Source organism: Phytophthora sojae (genome assembly GCF_000149755.1).
Source record: "Phytophthora sojae unplaced genomic scaffold PHYSOscaffold_4, whole genome shotgun sequence".
Classification (NCBI taxonomy): Eukaryota; Oomycota; class Peronosporomycetes; order Peronosporales; family Peronosporaceae; genus Phytophthora; species Phytophthora sojae.
The window spans coordinates 7,516,672-7,534,968 of record NW_009258118.1 but is presented as its reverse complement, the minus strand read 5'-3'; the positions used below and the strand labels follow the sequence as shown (position 1 = coordinate 7,534,968).

Genomic DNA, 18,297 nt, shown 5'->3' with positions numbered 1-18,297 from the left:
CTCGACGTTGGCGTGGCTGTTCCGATCACCCGGCCTTCAATCCTATCGCCCTGGACACTGGGTATCACGAAGTGCACCAAGGGAGAGGATGAGATATTTGGGGCGATCGCCGCTAGTATTACGGCTCGATCGGATATGGACGACGCGTTGATCGCGATCGCGCCGAAGAAAGAGCCCCGGCGGAAGATTCAGGTCTCGATCCCGACTGTGCGTGCGGACGAAGAGCTGCTCGTGATAAGTTTCGATGGATCTGCCCGCGTCAAGCGAGGCGGAGGCGCATACAGCGCGATCTTGTGGAAGTTACCCGAATGCAGTGTGGTGATGGCCCGATCGGGCTATGCTGAAGGGCTGACTGTAAACGAGGCTGAGTATCATGGTCTGTTGTTGGGTTTCGACCTCCTTGACGGCATAGATCAAGGCAGGATAGTGGTCTGCGGTGATTCCAACCTGGTGATCCGACAAGTACGGGGCGAGATCGACTGCAAAGCACCTAAGCTGACATTGTTGAAGCAAAAGGTGCTGGATCAACTACAGAACTGGCCAGATCACGAGCTGTTACATGTGAAACGAAACTGGAACGGAAGTGCGGACAGCCTGGCCAGTCCAGCACTCCAACGTGAAGGGGGCGTCGTCGTCGAGGAGGATGTCGATCATGGGGATCTTGTGACACTGAACCGACTTGATGAGATCCTGGTCGTCCGATCGGATGTGTCGATCGCCCGACTATCGCCGATGACAGCCCGATCGGGCACCAGATCACGGCCGAACCCGACCGTCATGCAGGAGGAGTTCGTGCGAGGGTTGCGGGTCGATCGGATTCGTCGAGCACAGGATGAAGCCACGTGGATCGCGGGTATCAAGAAGTATCTGATGGGAAATGTGGCTGATCTGACACAGGATGAGGCTCGATCCTATGGCAACCTCGCAGCCGACTAAGAGATCGACGGTGATAATCTGCTGTTCTATTGCCCACCCTCCAAGCGATCGGATGCAGATGGAGATGGACTAATGAGACTGGTGGCACCGGAGACGCTGCATCAAGACATCCTGCATCACTATCACTCCACTCTGGAAGGTGGACATCAGGGGATCGGGCATACATACCAGCGGATCCGCGATCACTTTCAAAGGAGTAGTCTCTTCAGAAGTGTGCAGAAGTACGTCGGCGAATGTGTCGACTGCTAGACCGGCAAAGGACGACCGACGATCAGGGGCGAGTCGCCGGGAAACATCCAGGCGACATACCCGTTCCAGATCATAGCAATAGATCACATACCTTCGTTACCCAAGTCGTACAAGGGAAATACGGAACTGTTGATCTGGGTCGATCTGTTCACGGGATACGTGATCGCGAAGGCCAGTTCCTCCCGAACGGCGCAGACGATCGCCGAGTGTTACGAAGAGTGCGTGTTCCGGCGATTTGGTGCTAGCGAGTGATCAGGCACGATCGAGAGCCGGGATTTATGGCTGACTTCTTCCGCGCCTTTTGACAAGATCCTGGGTATGCGCCAGCGAGCGACGATGGCATATCGACCTCAGGCTAACGGTACTGCAGAGCGAATGGTACAGACGGTGACGAGAGCCCTGAAGATGTTCGTGGAGGATCTGGATCAGAGGGATTGGGATGAGTACGCAGGGCGATTGACCTTCGCGATCAGCACGGCTCAAGATCGGGTCCGTGGGGACTCTCCTTTTTATCTGGTGCATGGATGGGATCCTCGATCGATGCTCGAGGCAACAATACCTTTGGGTAGTACCCGGACTCGGGATCGGAATCCTCGATGGTGGCGTTATCGGATCCAGAAGCACCAAGACCAGGCTCGAAGTCAGGTGAATGCTCGACTACGCGAGGCGATCGCGGATCGGGCCGATCGACACAATGAAGAAGTTCGACCGCACTCGATCGAAGCTGGATCTCAGGTGTGGCTGTACCTGGATCGTGTGAAAGAGGGGTATGGATGGAAGCTGGCTCACCTGTGGCACGGCCCGTTCCGTGTGGCGGAGAAGGTGAACGAGTACACGATGAAGCTTCAGATCGCTGGTACGGACTATCACCTATTCCCGATCGTGCATGTTTCGAAGCTGAAGTTGGTCAGGGACTTCCCCGATCGACCGCAGATCGCACTCACGGTGGACGAAGCAGATCGACTTGATTTCGACGAAGTCTTACTTCCGGAGGACAGCTGGGCCCCAGATCGAGACTCGAACGATTACGAAGTGGAGAAGATCACGGATACGAGAACAGGCCGCAGGACTCGGTATGGCCGGACGTATCGAGAGTTCCTGGTACACTGGAAGGGTTATGACGAGCCTGACTGGGTCGACGAGACTGATCTCAACTGTGGAGCTTTGTTGCATGAGTTCCTTCGAGATCGCGTGAACCGGAACCGATTTGGCGCGATGCACTCACGAAGAAGAGTGAGATCGGACCGCCAGGGCGAGCTGGTCGCCTTCGTGAGTTACGGATCGACGGGGAGGTCGTTGATCGGAGGAAGGGGTTTTATATTCGATATGATTGTGTGTATATGAATGCAGATCGGGTGATTATGGAGCAACTACAAGGTGCTACGACGACGGATCTGGTCTGATCGGGTTGGTGGCGGTGGTATGACGATGGATCTGGACTGATCGGATTGGTGACGACGGATTGACTTGAGAGAGGTGACCAGCAGTGACGAAGATTACGGTGGTGTTTATTGATCCGTAGCTTTCATGCTACGAAGATGCGCGATCGGCCTCCAAAAATCGAAGATTTCACGACAGACGAGCTGACCAGCTGGACGCTGAATTCGATCATCCGAGCTGGGGGATGCTGTTGTTGCGGCAGACACTCTGTATTGGGGATAAGTTCGTTGAGGAGACACGCGATCGGCTGTTCCAGATGATCCTGGGGCGGTAGCAACCTTTGGGTCCTGCCGGTGATCGTCGGTGCCCGCCTCGATCAAGCGGAAGTAATAGGTTTCACGACGAAGTGTGAGCCGTTGATACTGGGATGGTGAAGTCTTGTCCGCAGTGAGCCACCGTGCGGCCCGACTTACGGACAGGGGGCGGTTGTGGTGAAGCACCGAATAAGATTTTCCAACTGCGATGACATCAAGCGACATGGTGGCAGAACGATAGGCAAGGATCAGGCTGCGGTCACGGATCAAGAGGGTCTATCGAGAGATCTCAAGCGATTGGATAACGTCGACGCGTAAGGCAACACATATGTCAAGACAGATTACGGGCGATCGCGCTTGGACTGCGGCGTGATTCGACGTAGACCCAAGCCCGGATCGACGACTAATCTCGCAGATCTAGGGCGGCCGAGGACAGAAGAGGACGGATCGGCAGTGCACGGCAACTCGCACAGGTCATCGATCGGGAGTTGATCGCCGATCGGGGTCGATCGTGGATCGGGAGCCAATCGTGGATCGCCGATCGACCCGGATGGGAAGCACATGGGGGCGAAGCCAGGGGAAGAATCCAGTAATCGTTTGGTTGTAGGATGGTAAGCAAGATGGTAGCAGTAGGGAGAGACCAGCTAAACATAAATCAGAGTCGAATTTGCACCGTGGAGCGCAAGTGGTCTGGAATCTCGAGGAGGAAGAGCATATTGGCCTCGATCGACTTGCGTTGTGGAGAACAGATTTGACTCCACACGTGATCCAAGACCACCAAGCCCCGGCAAGTCGCTCTCGAGCAGAATTTGCACCAAAGACCACAAGTCCCCTCAAGTCACCAAGTCCCAGGAACTACATTGGCCTCGGCAGCGTCGACACTTTGGATAGTGAACTAGCGGTACGGTTAAGACTGGATTAATACATTGGCCAGTTTGACCTACTCTAGAGATCTATCTTTTGTGTGCAAGTCTTCGATCGACCGGATATTAAGTGCTTGACCGGCGATCGTTTCTCCTCTCGATCAACCTCGATCCCGCTATAGGAAGCGGCAAGCAACTCAGGAAAGGAAGGAGCACACCCGAAAAGGCAACTACAGGCCTTGGATCAACTACAGGCCGACCGATCGAAGCGAAGAACCCTCGATCGGGGCGTATAATCGGACGCAGAGCGAAGACTACCGCGCTGCTCCACAAATTATCCCCGCGTCACGCTAAGACACTCGATCTTCACCAAGTGCTGCATCTTCGGTGCCCCGAGAGAGCAGATCCAGCCCGCCGACGGGTACACAAGGTGAGAACAAGTTCAGCCGATCACGGATCGTTGGGGGACCTCCTCCGTTAGTCGGTGTCTGGGCGCTGGTGGGAAGCTTGATCAGGCCTTAACCAAATTTTGGCCGATCCCGCTACACCACAAGCACAACAAATGGGGTGGCCAGCAGGGCCTCGTAACACTTCCACACGCGAGTTCGGAGCGGCTGCATTTGCACGGCAGGCCCACGGACATACCTGCAGTAGCGCATGACGCATAACTTGGCCAGCACGCTCCACTTCAGGGCGAAGTCGACGAACGCAGCGGCGATCCGTGAGCCGATGCTTCGCAGGGGGCCCGTAACCGTCCACGACACTGCTCCAGCAGTGAGCCACGCCAGCTCCCAGCGACGCTCCACCGCAACTTGACACGCTGCTGCCTCAGCAGCGACCACCACTATTGCCGCCAGGCCGTTCACCACGTCCGTCGCCCACTCCATCGTTCCAGCAGTACAAATTCATAATGACGACCACTTCGACGCCGTCCGAGCCGTCCTGACCGTCCGCGCGCGCCACTAGAGGCAGCCCTTGGCGGTCACCATCGACCTGCAGAGGCACGGGGCACCCAATGCCCCGTTACTGCCAGTTGGTCACCAGCGTCGCTCGCGGGTTCTTCGAAAGTGACCAGCCAGTTGGGCGTCTCTTTCAGACGGTCGCAGCCATCCACAAGGTGAGTCACATTTCGTCAATTCACTTGAAGTCACGTGGTAATCAGAAGTTGCCGTAGCCGCCCCACTGAAAGTTGCCTCATTCCGCAATTTTCGCCGGGCCGCGCACTCCGCAGTCACCAAGCATCTCTTCGCTCTCTCCCAGGCCTCGCCTCGCCTCGTGTCCGTCATGGTCAAGAAGACCAACTCCGACGCCACCGACTTCGACAACCAGGTGGCCAGCCTGGACATGGCCCTCGAGCTCGACGACGAGGGGGACGTCTTCATCGCGCAGCGCGAGTTTTGGGCGCGCCTCCGGACCCGTCTCTCCGTCAACAATGCGTCCCAGGGGCTAGACGTCCTGGACGCCATGGCCATGGACGTCCTGTCGGGTGGCGACGCGCGCCGCCTGAACCAGATTCTCGTGATCCTGCCGCACCCCGACCAGATGCAGGCCGGCGAGCCTGCCGAGCACTCCGTCCTGTCGATCCCGCTGCCGGCGTTGGTGTCCATGCCGGAGTCGACACCCCGCCTCCGCGGCCATCGACGGGGACCCGATCATCGTCGCGGACGTCTTCCAAGGCGAGGCCGCCGTCGAAGAAGAAGCAGAAGGCCGCGACCAAGAAGAAGGCCAAGGCCTACGACTTCCGCTTGCCTGCCTCGGCGCCAGCGCGTTCGAAGCTCGACCTGGCCGCGCTCGCACAGCGCCCCTTCAGCAGGGGCCTCGCTCCGTTCCGTCTCGCTTACCCCTGGCGCAAGCAACGCTGCTGGTACCCGCCTTCGGAGTTCCGCGAACTGCACCTCCTCCACTACCGTGCCAACATGCGCTCCCGCGAGTTGTATCTCCAGGTGGCGCTGTACGCGCCCTCCACGAACCCCGACCAGTGGCGCAAGGACAAGATGAACGCGTGTCTAGCACGCAACGAGCTCATCAGCTACAACGTGGAGGAGCGCGGGTACTTCGACTTCCTCAACGACTTCGAGAACAGCGCCCACGACACGCTCCTGTGGTTGGGCGGCAGGGCGGCCAAGCACTCGGGCAAGGGCAAAGCGCTGGAGGACCTCGGCGTTGTCCTGAGCAAGGACAAGACCCTCTACGAGCGGACCATCGAGCGCGCCCTCGACCCCAAGATCGTCGATGAGGACGGCTACGCGTCGATCCCTGAGCTGCTCGAGGAGGCCGAGCTCATCGACACTACGCGCCCGGCGCACCTGCGCCTCTCCGACCGAGCGCTGGCGCGCATCAAGCTGGATGTCCTCACCGGCCCGGCGCCCGTGCCCTCATGGGTGGGCAACCGCAACCGAGGACCATGGAAGGCTCTCCTCTCAGACACGTCCCTTCAAGACACGGTCAAGGAGGTGGCCGAGCTCTTGGAGTTGGGCCTGAAGGTTGCCGTGTACAACAACTTGAAGCCGTTCAACCCCGACGAGCAAGGCGACGACGACTCCGACTTCGAGGACGAGGACGAGGACGGTGTCTTCACGGCGTTGCCTCCGACGCCTCCCGTGCTGTTCCGAGCTCCAGCCGCCAAGCAGCGAGCGGCCACTCCGTCCAAGCCAGGGGTTCCGGTTTCTCGCTCCAGCAAGTCGGGCGAGGCCGAAGACTCCAGCGACGACAAGAAGAAGCCGGCGGCCAAGGATGATAGCGACGAGGACGACAAGGCCCAACCCAAGACCACCAAGGCCCCGGTCGCGGCCAAAGAGACGCTGCCGGGCGTGGAAGCAGACGACGACGGCGAGTTGGCGAGCGAGCCTCCAACCAAGAAGCTCAAGTCGCGTTCCGCAAGCGTCGACAAGGCCAAGTGAGTCATGCGCACGCCTCGGATCTCCGTTTATCTTCTTCATTTCGTTGTAGTCGAGTCCAGCACAGCCGTAGCACTAATTTTGCAGGTAAAATCAAATAAAAACATGAACTTGACATGCATATCCACCATTCTTGAGCTGCTCGTAAATCCATATCCACAATCACATGTTCTTCAGCTCAAGAACATCACCAACTACGCCAGCAGCAAATAGTCATCATCGACTAGGGCGTTAGCGTCCGCCAAACGCGTACTTCGACGAAGCTCCGGCAACCCCTTCTTCCTCCTGTCCGCTTGCTCAAAAGCGGTCACCAACGACGCATACTCTGGCATCAAAGCCTCCCTGGGCAGCCAGAACACCTCATACGTGCTGGTCATCGCCAGGTACTTCACGCCCTGACCGTCCTTCATCTTCACCACTATTTCCACGATGGGGGCTTCCACGCCCACAATAATAGTGTCCTCATTTCCTAGTGTCAACCGTTCCGCGTAGCTCGACGCAGGGAGGTCGGCCTCTTCCAACGGCCCCTCTTCTTCGTTTTCATCACTAGTGCCCAGATCCTCGGGCACTTCATCCATATAAGGCCGGGTCCACTTGCCACGATACCTTTTGAGCCTATTCACGTTCACGGTCACCGTTTTGCTAGGCTGAGTCGGGACGTCGACCCGATAAGCGTTCTCGCCGACCTTGGCTACGATCCGATAGGGACCGTGCCAAGCGAAGGCAAGCTACTTCGTGCGCACTTCGCCGCGTTTCGCCCTGAACACCTGGTAGACCCACACCGCGTCTCCTACTTCATAATTCACTTCGACTTGCCCTTCCAGGCGCTGCTCGTGCCGATCTTGCGCCTTCAACAACTGACGCTAAACCAAATGTCGCGAGGAACGGAGAGAGCTGTACAGCTCTCGCCTATACTGAGCCACTTCATTACTCCGCCACTTCTTGCCAAGATTGAGGAAGGCCACGTCCATCGGAAGCACTGGGTCGCGCCCGTACAGCGAGAAAAACGGCGAATCTCCCAGGGCCTCGTGGTAGGCCGTCCTGTAGGCAAAAAACACTCTAGGAAGATAAACATCCCAATCATCTTGAGCCTCACTCACATGCATTCGTAGCATTCCTATGAGCGTTCCGTTGAATCTCTCGACGAGTCCTTGAGTCTGAGGGTACCAAAGAGTTTCTTAATGCCCAACGTCTGATAGAAGGACTTGGTCACCTCAGACGTGAAGTTCGAGCCGTTGTCGCTCAGCAACCGCGACGGCACTCCGTGCCGAGACACCACACCGTTCACCATCACCTCCACGAACGGCATGGAGTCCAAGCGCTCCACGGCGAACGCCTCGGCCCAGCGAGTGAAGTAATCAACGAAAACTAAGATATAGCGATTGCCACGCTCGGTTTCGGGCAGAGGCCCCACGGCGTCCACCACGAGCAACGAGAACGGCCCCGTCAGATCCACGATGGGCATTCTCTGCATTCGACCAGCGCGTCACGGACGCGAACCCTTGCCACTTCCGCACTTATCACATTCGCGCAAATACTCCTCGGCGTCCTGTCATCACCCTGGCCAGTACGCGTGTCGCCTCACCTTCTCGAGCGTCTTCGTGAGGCCGAGGTGCGACGACAGTAGATCAGCGTGACAAAAATGTAAGACCGTTTCAACGAACGGAAGCGGTATCACGGGCACGGTCAGCGATCGAGTGGGCCCGACGCGCGCGGGGAGATTCACTCTGCGCATCAACAGCTCGTTCTCGACGGCGAACTTGGACGCGATCCTCACATCCTTCACTCGTAAGTTAGGGTCCAGCGGCAGCGCTCCACCCGTCAGGAACGCGATCAGGGCCATCACCCACGGGATCTTCCGCTGCTCCACCTTCAAACGCTCCATATCGAGTCCGAACAAGTCCACGGACGACGGAGGGACGTCCGTCGGCGCGGACTCGTCCTCGGTAGCGTCTTCCGGCAACGGGACCGCGGTCTCCGTGCTCGTCTCGCCGCCACCGTCTCCAGTCATCGGTTCGAGCGCCACGTTGGACGGCTTCCCGACTGAGTCGGAAGCCACGGCTCGATCGGACGGCTCCCCGACTGAGTCGTTGGCCACGGTCTCGGGCGAGTCGCCCGGGTTCAGCAAGTCGGCCATGCCCACAGGCGAGTCCCCCGGGTTCAGCAGGTCCGCCATGGTCAGCGCGTTCACACTCGCGGTGGGGAGGTGCGAAGCCGTCCACGTGCCCCATGCTCGTCCCGGGCTTGTGATGCACTCGGAATTGTAGATTGGACAGCTCGATCGCCCAGCGAGCGAGCTTAGCATTGGTCGTGCGGTTGACAGGACTGAAGATCCAGGTAAGCGCCTGATGGTCAGTGTAGAGATCAAACTTTCGCTTATCTAGGTAGCAGCGGAACTTTCGTGTAGACCAGACAATGCCCCAGCATTCAATTTCAGAGATTCCGTCTTGGTTGTTGATCCAGTTCTTCTGAGAGCCTGTCAGTAACTTGCTAGCATAGTCGACAGCACGGTCTCGACCGTCCACCTCCTGCATTAGACAAGCACCGACAGCATACTTTGACGAGTCGACGTAAAGCTTGAATCGTTTTTTCATGTCCGGGTAGACTAGGATAGGAGGAGTGGCTAGCACCCTCTTCAGCTGGCGGAACGCCACCTCACAGTCCTCGTTCCAGACGAACGGAGTGTCCTTCATTTTCAGGCGTTCCAGCGGCGTAGAGATCAGAGCGTACCCCGGGATATACCGGCGGAAGTAGCTCGTCAGCCCCCAAAATGAACAGATATCATGCACATCGCGCGGCCTCTGCACGTTCATGACGGCCTTCACCTTCTCGGGGTTCGGGAGGATGCCCATGGGTGTCACAATGTGCCCGAGAAAGGCGACCTGACTCCTGCCCCAGTGGCATTTCTTCATCTTCAGTTTGAAGCCGGCCTGTTGAAAGCGGGTCAGCACTTGCCGAAGGCGAACGAGGTGCGACGGGAAGTCTTCGCTGAAGATGACGCAGTCGTCCAAGTACACCAAGCACACGCGCCACTTGAGGTCGACAAGCACGGTCTCTATCAACCGTTCGATAGCAGGTACAGCATTGCATAGGCCAAAGGGCATGGCTAACCATTCGAATAGACCGTATTTGCATGTGAAAGCCGTTTTAGCAATACTGTCTTCATGCATGGGCACGTTCCAGTAGCCTGAGGCGATGCCCATGGTCGAGAACAGTTTGGCTCCACTCAGCACGTCCAGGATGTCGTCAATCAGCGGCATAGGATAGCAATCTTTGACCGTTACGGCGTTCACCTTGCGATAATCGATGCAGAAACGGATGCCACCGTCGGGCTTCCTGATCATCAACACGGGGCTGGCCCAGGGGCTGTTCGAGGGCCGGACGAAGCCCAGCTTCTGGTACTGCTGGATCTCCGCCTCCATAACCTCGCTTTCGGCGAACGACACGCGGTAGGGCTGTTGCTTCATCGGCTTGCTGTCCCCAGTATCAATCTGGAACTTCAGCAAGTCGGTCCTGCCGGGCGAGTTGGACGACTCCACGAACATGTCTCGGAAGCGCTCCAGCTCGCTGCGGAACAGCGACTTCTGCTCATCCGACAGCCTCGACTGGGAGAAGTCGGCCTCGAGCGCCACCTCCTTGTCCGGCGGCACATCGGGCCTCGACGCCCTCACAGTCTCGCCGAGATCCGGCCCCTTTACCTCTTCTTCACGACTGGCAGCAACGGTGGCCGCCCCGCTAGTCTCGGGCGGACGGCAGGGCGCCCCTTCGGACTTCTCCGCTGACGGCTGCTCAAAGCCAAACGCCGACTCGGGCATCACGGACGTCGAGGCCACCACCGTGCCCTTCTTGATCCAGAACTCTTCTGTCGATGCGTTGCAGATCTCCACGACGACTCGACCGTCGTCCACAGTACAGAGCGTTCTCGCCACGCAAAGCGAAGGCGGCAAGTTGAAAGAGCCCTCGACGAGGACGGTCGCGTTCGGGGCATCGCCCACCACATCCGCGACCACCAGGGCCTGTCCCCTAGGCGGCAAGCGGACGGACACGGCCATCGTGGCCATGAACGATTCGTGGACCACCATCACGCCCAACGATAAGTGCTCTTCAGCATGAGCGTTCGCTCAGCCACGTCAATCACTGCTCCGCGCGCCCAGCGCGTCGACGCCCAAGATAGCGTCCACATGCAACTTGTCGGCCACGAGCATCCGCATGGTCGCCCCGACCTTGCCCAGCATTAGGGGGAGAGTGATCCACCCCCGAATGCGCAGACGGTGTCCAGACGAACTGCGTACATGCCCGTCGTAAGCCTTCAGAGCTTCACCAGCTCGGCCCAGACGCTTCAGAACACGGAAGTCGACGAGACTGAGCGTCGCGCCCGTGTCCGCTAACATCTGCGAAGGCAGGCAGTCGATGTACCCGCACGACAGCGCCTCGAAGTTCCCCACAGTGCACACCACACGCCGACCACCGGCAACTACGCGTGGGAGCTCGGCTCCACACTCATCATCGTCCTCATCTGCACGGACGCCGAAGCCGTCCGGCAAGTTCACGGTTACCACCTCCACCAGTCCGGTCTTCCGTCCACGCTCCGGCGGTGGACGCTCGGGACGGACCACTTGCACGTAGTGCGTCGCGTCGTCGTCTTCTTCAGCACGGAGCTCCCCGTCCAGCGCCTCGGCCGAATCGCGGTACAACGCCGTGAAGTCAAAGCATACGGGCCGCCGCGAGCGACGCCGCAGCCGACGCTTCGCACTCGCCGAGTGGGCTTCTCGAACTCGATCTAGTAGCTTATTCCAAATATACGTAGCGTTCTCAGTGTAGTACTCGTTCGTCCATTTCTTCACATGTTCTCGCCAATCGATTTGGTCTTCATTTTCACCAGCAACTTGCTCACCATCGTGCACTAGGCGCACCCAGTCTAGATCAGGGGCTTATCACGAATCGGGGGGATCTCGACCGTGCCGCCTTCTTCTTCGCACGCAACATCTCGTCCTTGGTCTCCTTCAGCAAGAAGTACACGGCCTTGCGAGCCTCCGACCTCTCGCTCGGAGAAGCGCTCGAACTCGGTTCAGGAGCGTCCACGGGCGGGTCCACGCTTACCGCAGTGACCATCTCCTCGCTGTTCTCCTCACAGAAATCCACCGGGACCGCAATGTTCGCAGTCACGCTCTCCTCCATCACGGAGCCATCGACCGAGACGGTCGAGGCCTTCGGGTCCAGGTCGGACTCCGACAGGCCGAACGACTCGTACGTTGGCTCCTCGGTCGAGCGTTCTAGAGAGACGCAGCTGGCCAGTGACTGTTTGAAGTCACGGTTGGCTCGCTTGGCCTCCGCCGAGTTCTCCAGTGTGTTCCTGTACCAGTCCTCCCAGTACTCGGGCGAGGACGTGCCCTCGGGCGAGGCGTCCTTCATCTTGGTCAGCGCCTCGACCGGGACGCCCAGAAACTTCGACATCTCTTCCATGGACGGGTCCTTGGCCCTCTCCGCATTCTCCTTCACCTTGCGCATCAACTCCACTTCATCGAGGGGGTGGAGCCTGTCCTCCAGCTACTTGTCATACTCCTCGAGCTCCTCAGTGATGCCTGGAACGGAGGGTTTCGGCGCCTCGCACTCCATGGCGTCCAGCTCCTCGTCCGTGATGAGACGAGCGTGGCGGGGCGGCTCCTTAACGTCCTCGGCCGCCTCGACCACCTCGGAACTCTCGGGTACTTCCTTGCTCTCGGCGGTAGCGCCTCGGTCCTCCTAGGCGACAGCCAACTCGGTGGCGGGCCCTGCCACCGGCTCGGGCCCTACGACTACGTTGACGTTCTCCTCGGTGATGTGCTCGCCGTCCGACGATCCTCCGTCGTCGTTCCACTCGGCGAACAGTGTGTCCCCCACATCTACAGCGTCGCCCCACCCTTCGAAGGAGGGCCCCTCCGTCATCCAACGCGGACGGGGACCTTCCTTCTTCAGGATGCTTCGCAAAGGGGCCGCAGTCACTGACCTCGGCACCGCTCTCAACTCCGTCGGCGGCGGCACCTCCTCCGTGGGCACCTTGTAGGGTATGTTCGCGCTCGGAGGCGCAGCACAGAACGCTTCATCGTCCGCACTGGCCGCATAGAACACATCACCGTCGACTTCCTCTTCCTCGGAGTACGCCGACTACTCCGACCTCACGGACCGGTCCTCGTCGTACGCCGAGTCGACGGTCTCAGCCGCCGTCCCCTCTTCGTTGCCTACTCCACGCTCGGGGCTGCGGGCTGGGCCACTCGCGGGGTCTCCATCGCCCGCGGGGGCGTCCAGCTTGGTCGCCTCGGCCTCCTTAGTCTCTTCATCGTTACCATCGAGGGCGGCCCCATCATGGGCCCACGCCCCCTTCACCCTTGCACTCGGCTTGTCCTGCTCGGCGCTCTCCTCGGTCGCCGTCTTCCCCGCAGGGTACATCTTCTCCTTCTCGTCACTCGCAACGGCCCACGCCGCTTCTTCCTCGTAGCAATATGCAGGCTCTTCCGCCACGCTTTCCTCATTTTCGCCGTGCACAGACAACTCTGTCCAGCACTCAGCTTCACCTTCTTCCCGCACGGACAACACCGTCCGCCCCTGCTCTCGTTCATATTCTTCTTCGACGGAGACGCCGCTGGGTACAATCCACTCTTCCCGGGCCCCGGCAACCGTCTCAACTTCCACTTCCGCTCTTGGCGCATCTACGCGTTCCTCTTCGACGCTCCCTTCATTCACACTATTCTTCACAACCTTGTCCACCGTTTTCCTCGCCGTGACCGCAGAACGCCTTCGTCTCGCCTGCCTCCTACGATCACCCCCTGAGCCATCCTCTAGACTAGAGAAAGGAGTGGCTCCCTCCTCTCCTTCCTCCCGCCCCCGTCACTGTCGAGGGGTCGGATTGCTCTGGGCGGCCGCGTTCAACAAACTCGGAGTCGCATCACGAAGCGCGGCCAACACGGGGCACTGCATCACGGAGTGGCTCGCGTCTTGGCAGAGAACACAACCAGACGGAGCTTGAGTACCCCTAGCGGCTGCAGTCTGGCCTCCACCGTTCTGGGGCCTGTCACACTCGACTGCGATATGACCAAACGCGCCACAGCGCCGGCAGCTCATCGACGCGCGCTTGCACGTAGCGCGACCATGTCCCATGAAGTTACAGCGACCACACACAGGCGAACCATCCTGCGTGCGACTATCATCGCCCATCCGAATGCCTCGGAATGGCTGAGCGTTCCCTGGCCCACGACCGTTTCCATCGGGCTGAGTGGCAGGGGTGGCGGCCACTACCGGCGCTCGATTGCGAGGCGACCTAGGCGGCTGCCACTGGCGCTGCATAAGTTGCTGTTGCCACTGTTGTTGCTGTTCCATGAACGACCTCATCTGCTCAGCGAGGGCCTCTACCGCAGTCGTCGCGGGGGCCTCCTCCGACTTCTTGTTCTTCTTCTTGGACTCGCTGTCCGAGAACTCGTCGTCCTCCTCGATCGGACGGTGCATGTCCTTGAACATGAGCCACTCGCACGCCTCCGGAACGTCTGACGCGGGACTCGCGTCCAAGGTCGCCAGCATGCGCTTGTTCCGCAGTCCTCGGCGGAAGAGCTGGTACCGCATCTGCGGATTCGGGTAGTCGAGGGACTCGCACAGGTCCGAGACTACTCCTCCACAGACTCTCCGCGCTGCCTCTTCGTGTTCTCCAGCAGCTCCCACAGCTCGTCAGCCGTCCGGCTGAGGAACTGGTTATGGAACCGCACCTTGAGCGTCCTGAACGACTTGATCCTCGAGTTGTTCCACCACCGGTCAGCCTCGCGGCCTCGCAGCTTCTGACGGAACACCAGCAGTCTGGACCGGTCGGGGAAACCGTCCGTGTGGTCCTCGACGAGCTCCCAGAAGTCCAGTGCCTTCTCCACCGTGGCCGTGTCCGAATGGAACATCGGCAGCACCTTCACGGCGTGCGAGACTATCGTAGACAGGTTGTAGGCACTCGGCGAAAGTCCACTGGCACCGCGCCAACTCGTCGACGGTGCAGCCGTCGGAGCCGGCGGAGCCGTACCCGTTCCAGGCGTCCAACTTGCCGTAGGGCCCGTTGTAGGTTGCATGGGCATTCCGCCACCGACCGGCTTCGAGAACCCGGCCGGACCGCCGGCGAACTGCAACTTCTTCATCGGAGGGGGCGACTTGGTCGGCGACTTCACCGCGCTTCCGCTCCCCACTCCATCCTCCATACTCGGGGCCCTTCCCCGAACCATGTTGAGCGCTCCAGCTCCATCCGAAGGCAGGGCGATCCGTTCGGCGGGCCTTGGGACCCGTGTAGCGGGTGATGAACCCACTCGGGCCTCGCTGCGTCGGGACCGGCTCCTCCATCGCGTCGTGGTAGTCTTCCTCGTCGTCGGCGTACATCCCGTAGTCGTACCCATAGTCCGTCGGCTGAGCGTAGGGCTGCCCCACACTCGACCGTCCCATCGGACTCGAGACCGGTGGCTCCAGCGCGCCCTTCACGGTGGGCTCCGCCTTGACCTCCGCCACGGTCTCCGTCTTCATTCCAGCCGAGGTCACCGGCTGGACTCCAGTCGCGGTCTCCGTCTTGACCGCCTCCTTCTCTTCATAGTCTCGTCTTCATCATCTTCCCGGAGCTCACACATCACATCCGACACGGACGCTCACTCTTCAGCATACTCAGCGGTCTTCCTCCACTGCTCCAGACTCCTCAATTCCTCTTCAACCGGGCCCGGCGCGCCCGCTCCAGCCTGGCTGGGCGGCGGCGGGGCCCTCGGTCGCTGGGACGGCGGCGACGCTATCCCGATCATCGGCATCCCGGAAGCCGGTGTCGAGGGCCTCTGCCGATGTCGTTCGGCACGCTCATCTTCTGCTCGAGCGGCACGCTCTGCTTCGGTTCGAGCGGCACGCTCTGCTTCGGCCCGCGCGGCACGCTCTGAACGCGCTCTTTCTTCTTGTTCAGCCCGGCGGCGTGCTGCTTCCTCAGCGTTACCACCTCTTCCTCCTTGTCCTCCTGGCATCTTTTCTTCTCAGATTACCGTTCCTTGTTCACTCTCAGTTTACCGTTCCTTGTTCACTTGACCTCTTGCTCTTGACCCTGTACACTTGGCTCTTGTGTCTACGTTACCGTTCCCTTGTCCTACCGGCCTGGATCGCTCCTCTCACTGCTCCTCGACGCCGCTTTTCCCGCGCGGCGTGTACTCGTGTGCGGACTCCTGGGTCCTTCCCTGGCACACTTTAAACACGAGGAGGGGGGGGGGGTCACACGTCCAGTCACCAGGTCCAGACGCTCGGCTATTGACTCTGTTCACTTCCGGGCACAGGCTCTCAGCACTGTTCACTCCACAGTCGGCAACACTACCCTGCTTCTCCACCACGTGTCGCGAGTCGCTTGGTCGGACCGGTTTGGGGCCGGCCGCCGCTGTATTGGAGTAGTAAGTGCTGCCTGTGCTTATAGGTTTATGGGGCACAAATAGCAAGGAGATCACTAAGCAAAATGTGTGGTCCTTTTAAGCAAAATTCACGACTGACCTTCCTTCTACTCCTAACGCTTCCTCTCTACCTCTGCAGATCCTTGCGTTTCAGTGCCTTCGGGTGACTCCGTTCCCGCTCACCACCTCCCAAAGACTTGATCCGTTCACCTTGACGGCCCTCAAAGCCGTCCAACACGCCATCCGTCCCCGAAGTCCCGCCACGACACTGCGAGGCACATCATCCCTCCAAGATACCTCTAGGTAGCGGCCCACGGGTCTCCACCTTCGGTCCACGGCCCACTACTTCTCGCCCGCGGCCACAGCAAGTGGACGACCTTAGGCACTCATCGTCGCCCACGCAGAGTTGGAACGGTCCGAGCCGTTCCGACTCGGGACACGTGTTGCGGGCTAACTTACCTTTCTTACCTTCGTTGGTTGCGAGGTAGAAGCCAAAGCGGTCCATCGTCGCTGCTACACGTTTGCCGGAGGCATCCAAGAGAATGCTAGCCTCGACAAACTCAAGGCTAACCTTCTCCTCCTCCAACATCCGCTTGAATGCGGCGACGGCAGTATTCCGCGCCTTCTGCGTGTTCGTAGGAACGAAGGCAGCTAAGCTCATGCTGCTTCGTCTGCTACTGCTTGGTTCTTTTAATTGTGTGGTCAAACGCAAAGCCTACGTACTGGTTATCCTATCCACCGACCGGTTTCCTACCTTAGGAATAAACCTAGTTGTCAGAGCCATGACAATATTTAAAAAATATGTTAACTACTTGACATTTGTATGTACATATTCATTTTACTGTGTGGATTTCGACAAATATTTGTCGGAAAGTGTCGGAACCGGAAACCTACCCCTATTATCTCCTTTTTGCCAAAACTACACTATTGAAGCTCCGTGATTGGTCAAAACGCGAACTGATTAGGCCCAGTCACAATCCTGCCAGTCTCTCTGTCGGAAAGACCACTATATTCATCCATACAATAGCTACCAGAATCGATGATCTTTTTTTTGAGCTGATGATATGCTACTGTACAGTATCCAGTAATTCATGATGTGCTCGGTGAAAATATAGTTTACCGTAAATATCATTTAGATATGTGGCTTCTTTAAAAGTCACATATCTAAAGTTTATAACAGTTAACCTTACAGTTTATAACACCACTAAACATTTGACTTACAGTTGTAGTACTGGCTTTCTTCATTCGGAAATGTTTTAGTATTATTTGGAGTATTATCTTGCTCGCTGTTTATGCTAAAAATGCGATACCATATTGCATGATCCACATTAGCGTTCTCGTCATGGAGGATCGATGAAGCCGTCTTTATGGTGGCGACCTTGATCAGGGCGTCGGTCGTCCGTTGAACGTTACCTAGTGAATCTACAGTACAAGGCGAAACACGTCTACTTCAGATACTACAGTTGCAGCCTGACTGCGCTATCGATCAAAGGAAATGCACATAAATATCAAATCCGTACCCGGTGGCAGCCATGTGTCACCATCTTGAGGCAATCCAAACAAATAATCAACGAACAATCGCCAACTATAGTAACTTCAGTATAGGGATTTGTACTCCGGCGTAACCAGCTCGGCTTACCATTTCTCATAACAATTTTGATCAGCTCAATACAACGATACAACCAAACACGATGGTGTATCAACTTTTTTAACAGTGAAAGCGTAGCATGGGTTCGTTACACTGGTTCTGCCTGTTTGATTGGCTCAAATGTTCGCCCACTTCTCGCACGGCGGGCGCACAAGGGAACAGCATACCGTCGCTGCGATGGCTGCCTTCGTCGTCATGAACGCAGGCGCCAATCTAGGCGGGACAAGGTGGCAATTTGGGCAAGACCTCAAGCCGTCACAGCAGACCCTGTGGTCATGAAAACTACTTTATCAATCGGTAGACTCACTCAGTAGACTCGATGCTAACTGGTCTGAGCAGTGGCGGTCGTCCTGGTACTGGGGCCCAAGAGCTGCCACGCACGGCACTTGCAGTCATATGACCAAGATCGCGAGCGCGGATACGACGTCTTTGGTCTGCTCGCTGCTAGCAGCAGAGGCGGGCTGTGAACTTTCGTTGCGCTCAATTAAGACATATTATAGCAACAGCTTTGTATTTGAGGTTGTTGCACGCGCCATCTCGTGGTCCAGTCGCCGAGAAACGCCGACAGGAGCACGGGCTCGTCCGGAGTCCCAGAGCGGGAAG

General features: G+C 58.3%; 4 protein-coding genes across 4 annotated transcripts; 1 reads left to right on the top strand and 3 right to left on the bottom strand.

Annotated features, from left to right (window-relative positions):
* Positions 1 to 4,284: 4,284 nt before the first annotated feature.
* Positions 4,285 to 4,629, bottom strand: PHYSODRAFT_332748 (hypothetical protein; the record flags this gene model as incomplete). The annotated part of the gene is made up of 1 exon (XM_009529803.1): positions 4,285 to 4,629. One exon carries the CDS (start codon positions 4,627 to 4,629, stop codon positions 4,285 to 4,287), a length of 345 nt encoding a protein of 114 aa, XP_009528098.1.
* A 397-nt stretch (positions 4,630 to 5,026) lies between these two features.
* Positions 5,027 to 6,642, top strand: PHYSODRAFT_500817 (hypothetical protein; the record flags this gene model as incomplete). Its single annotated transcript, XM_009529802.1, has 2 exons — positions 5,027 to 5,355; positions 5,424 to 6,642. 2 exons carry the CDS (start codon positions 5,027 to 5,029, stop codon positions 6,640 to 6,642), a joined length of 1,548 nt encoding a protein of 515 aa, XP_009528097.1.
* A 3,632-nt stretch (positions 6,643 to 10,274) lies between these two features.
* PHYSODRAFT_409911 (hypothetical protein) lies at positions 10,275 to 11,030 on the bottom strand (the record flags this gene model as incomplete). The annotated part of the gene is made up of 2 exons (XM_009529801.1): positions 10,275 to 10,741; positions 10,778 to 11,030. Coding segments are annotated over 2 exons (720 nt in total), but the record flags the coding sequence as incomplete, so codon positions are not given.
* Positions 11,031 to 16,326: 5,296 nt separating this feature from the next.
* Positions 16,327 to 16,707, bottom strand: PHYSODRAFT_498090 (hypothetical protein; the record flags this gene model as incomplete). The annotated part of the gene is made up of 1 exon (XM_009529800.1): positions 16,327 to 16,707. One exon carries the CDS (start codon positions 16,705 to 16,707, stop codon positions 16,327 to 16,329), a length of 381 nt encoding a protein of 126 aa, XP_009528095.1.
* Positions 16,708 to 18,297: the final 1,590 nt, after the last annotated feature.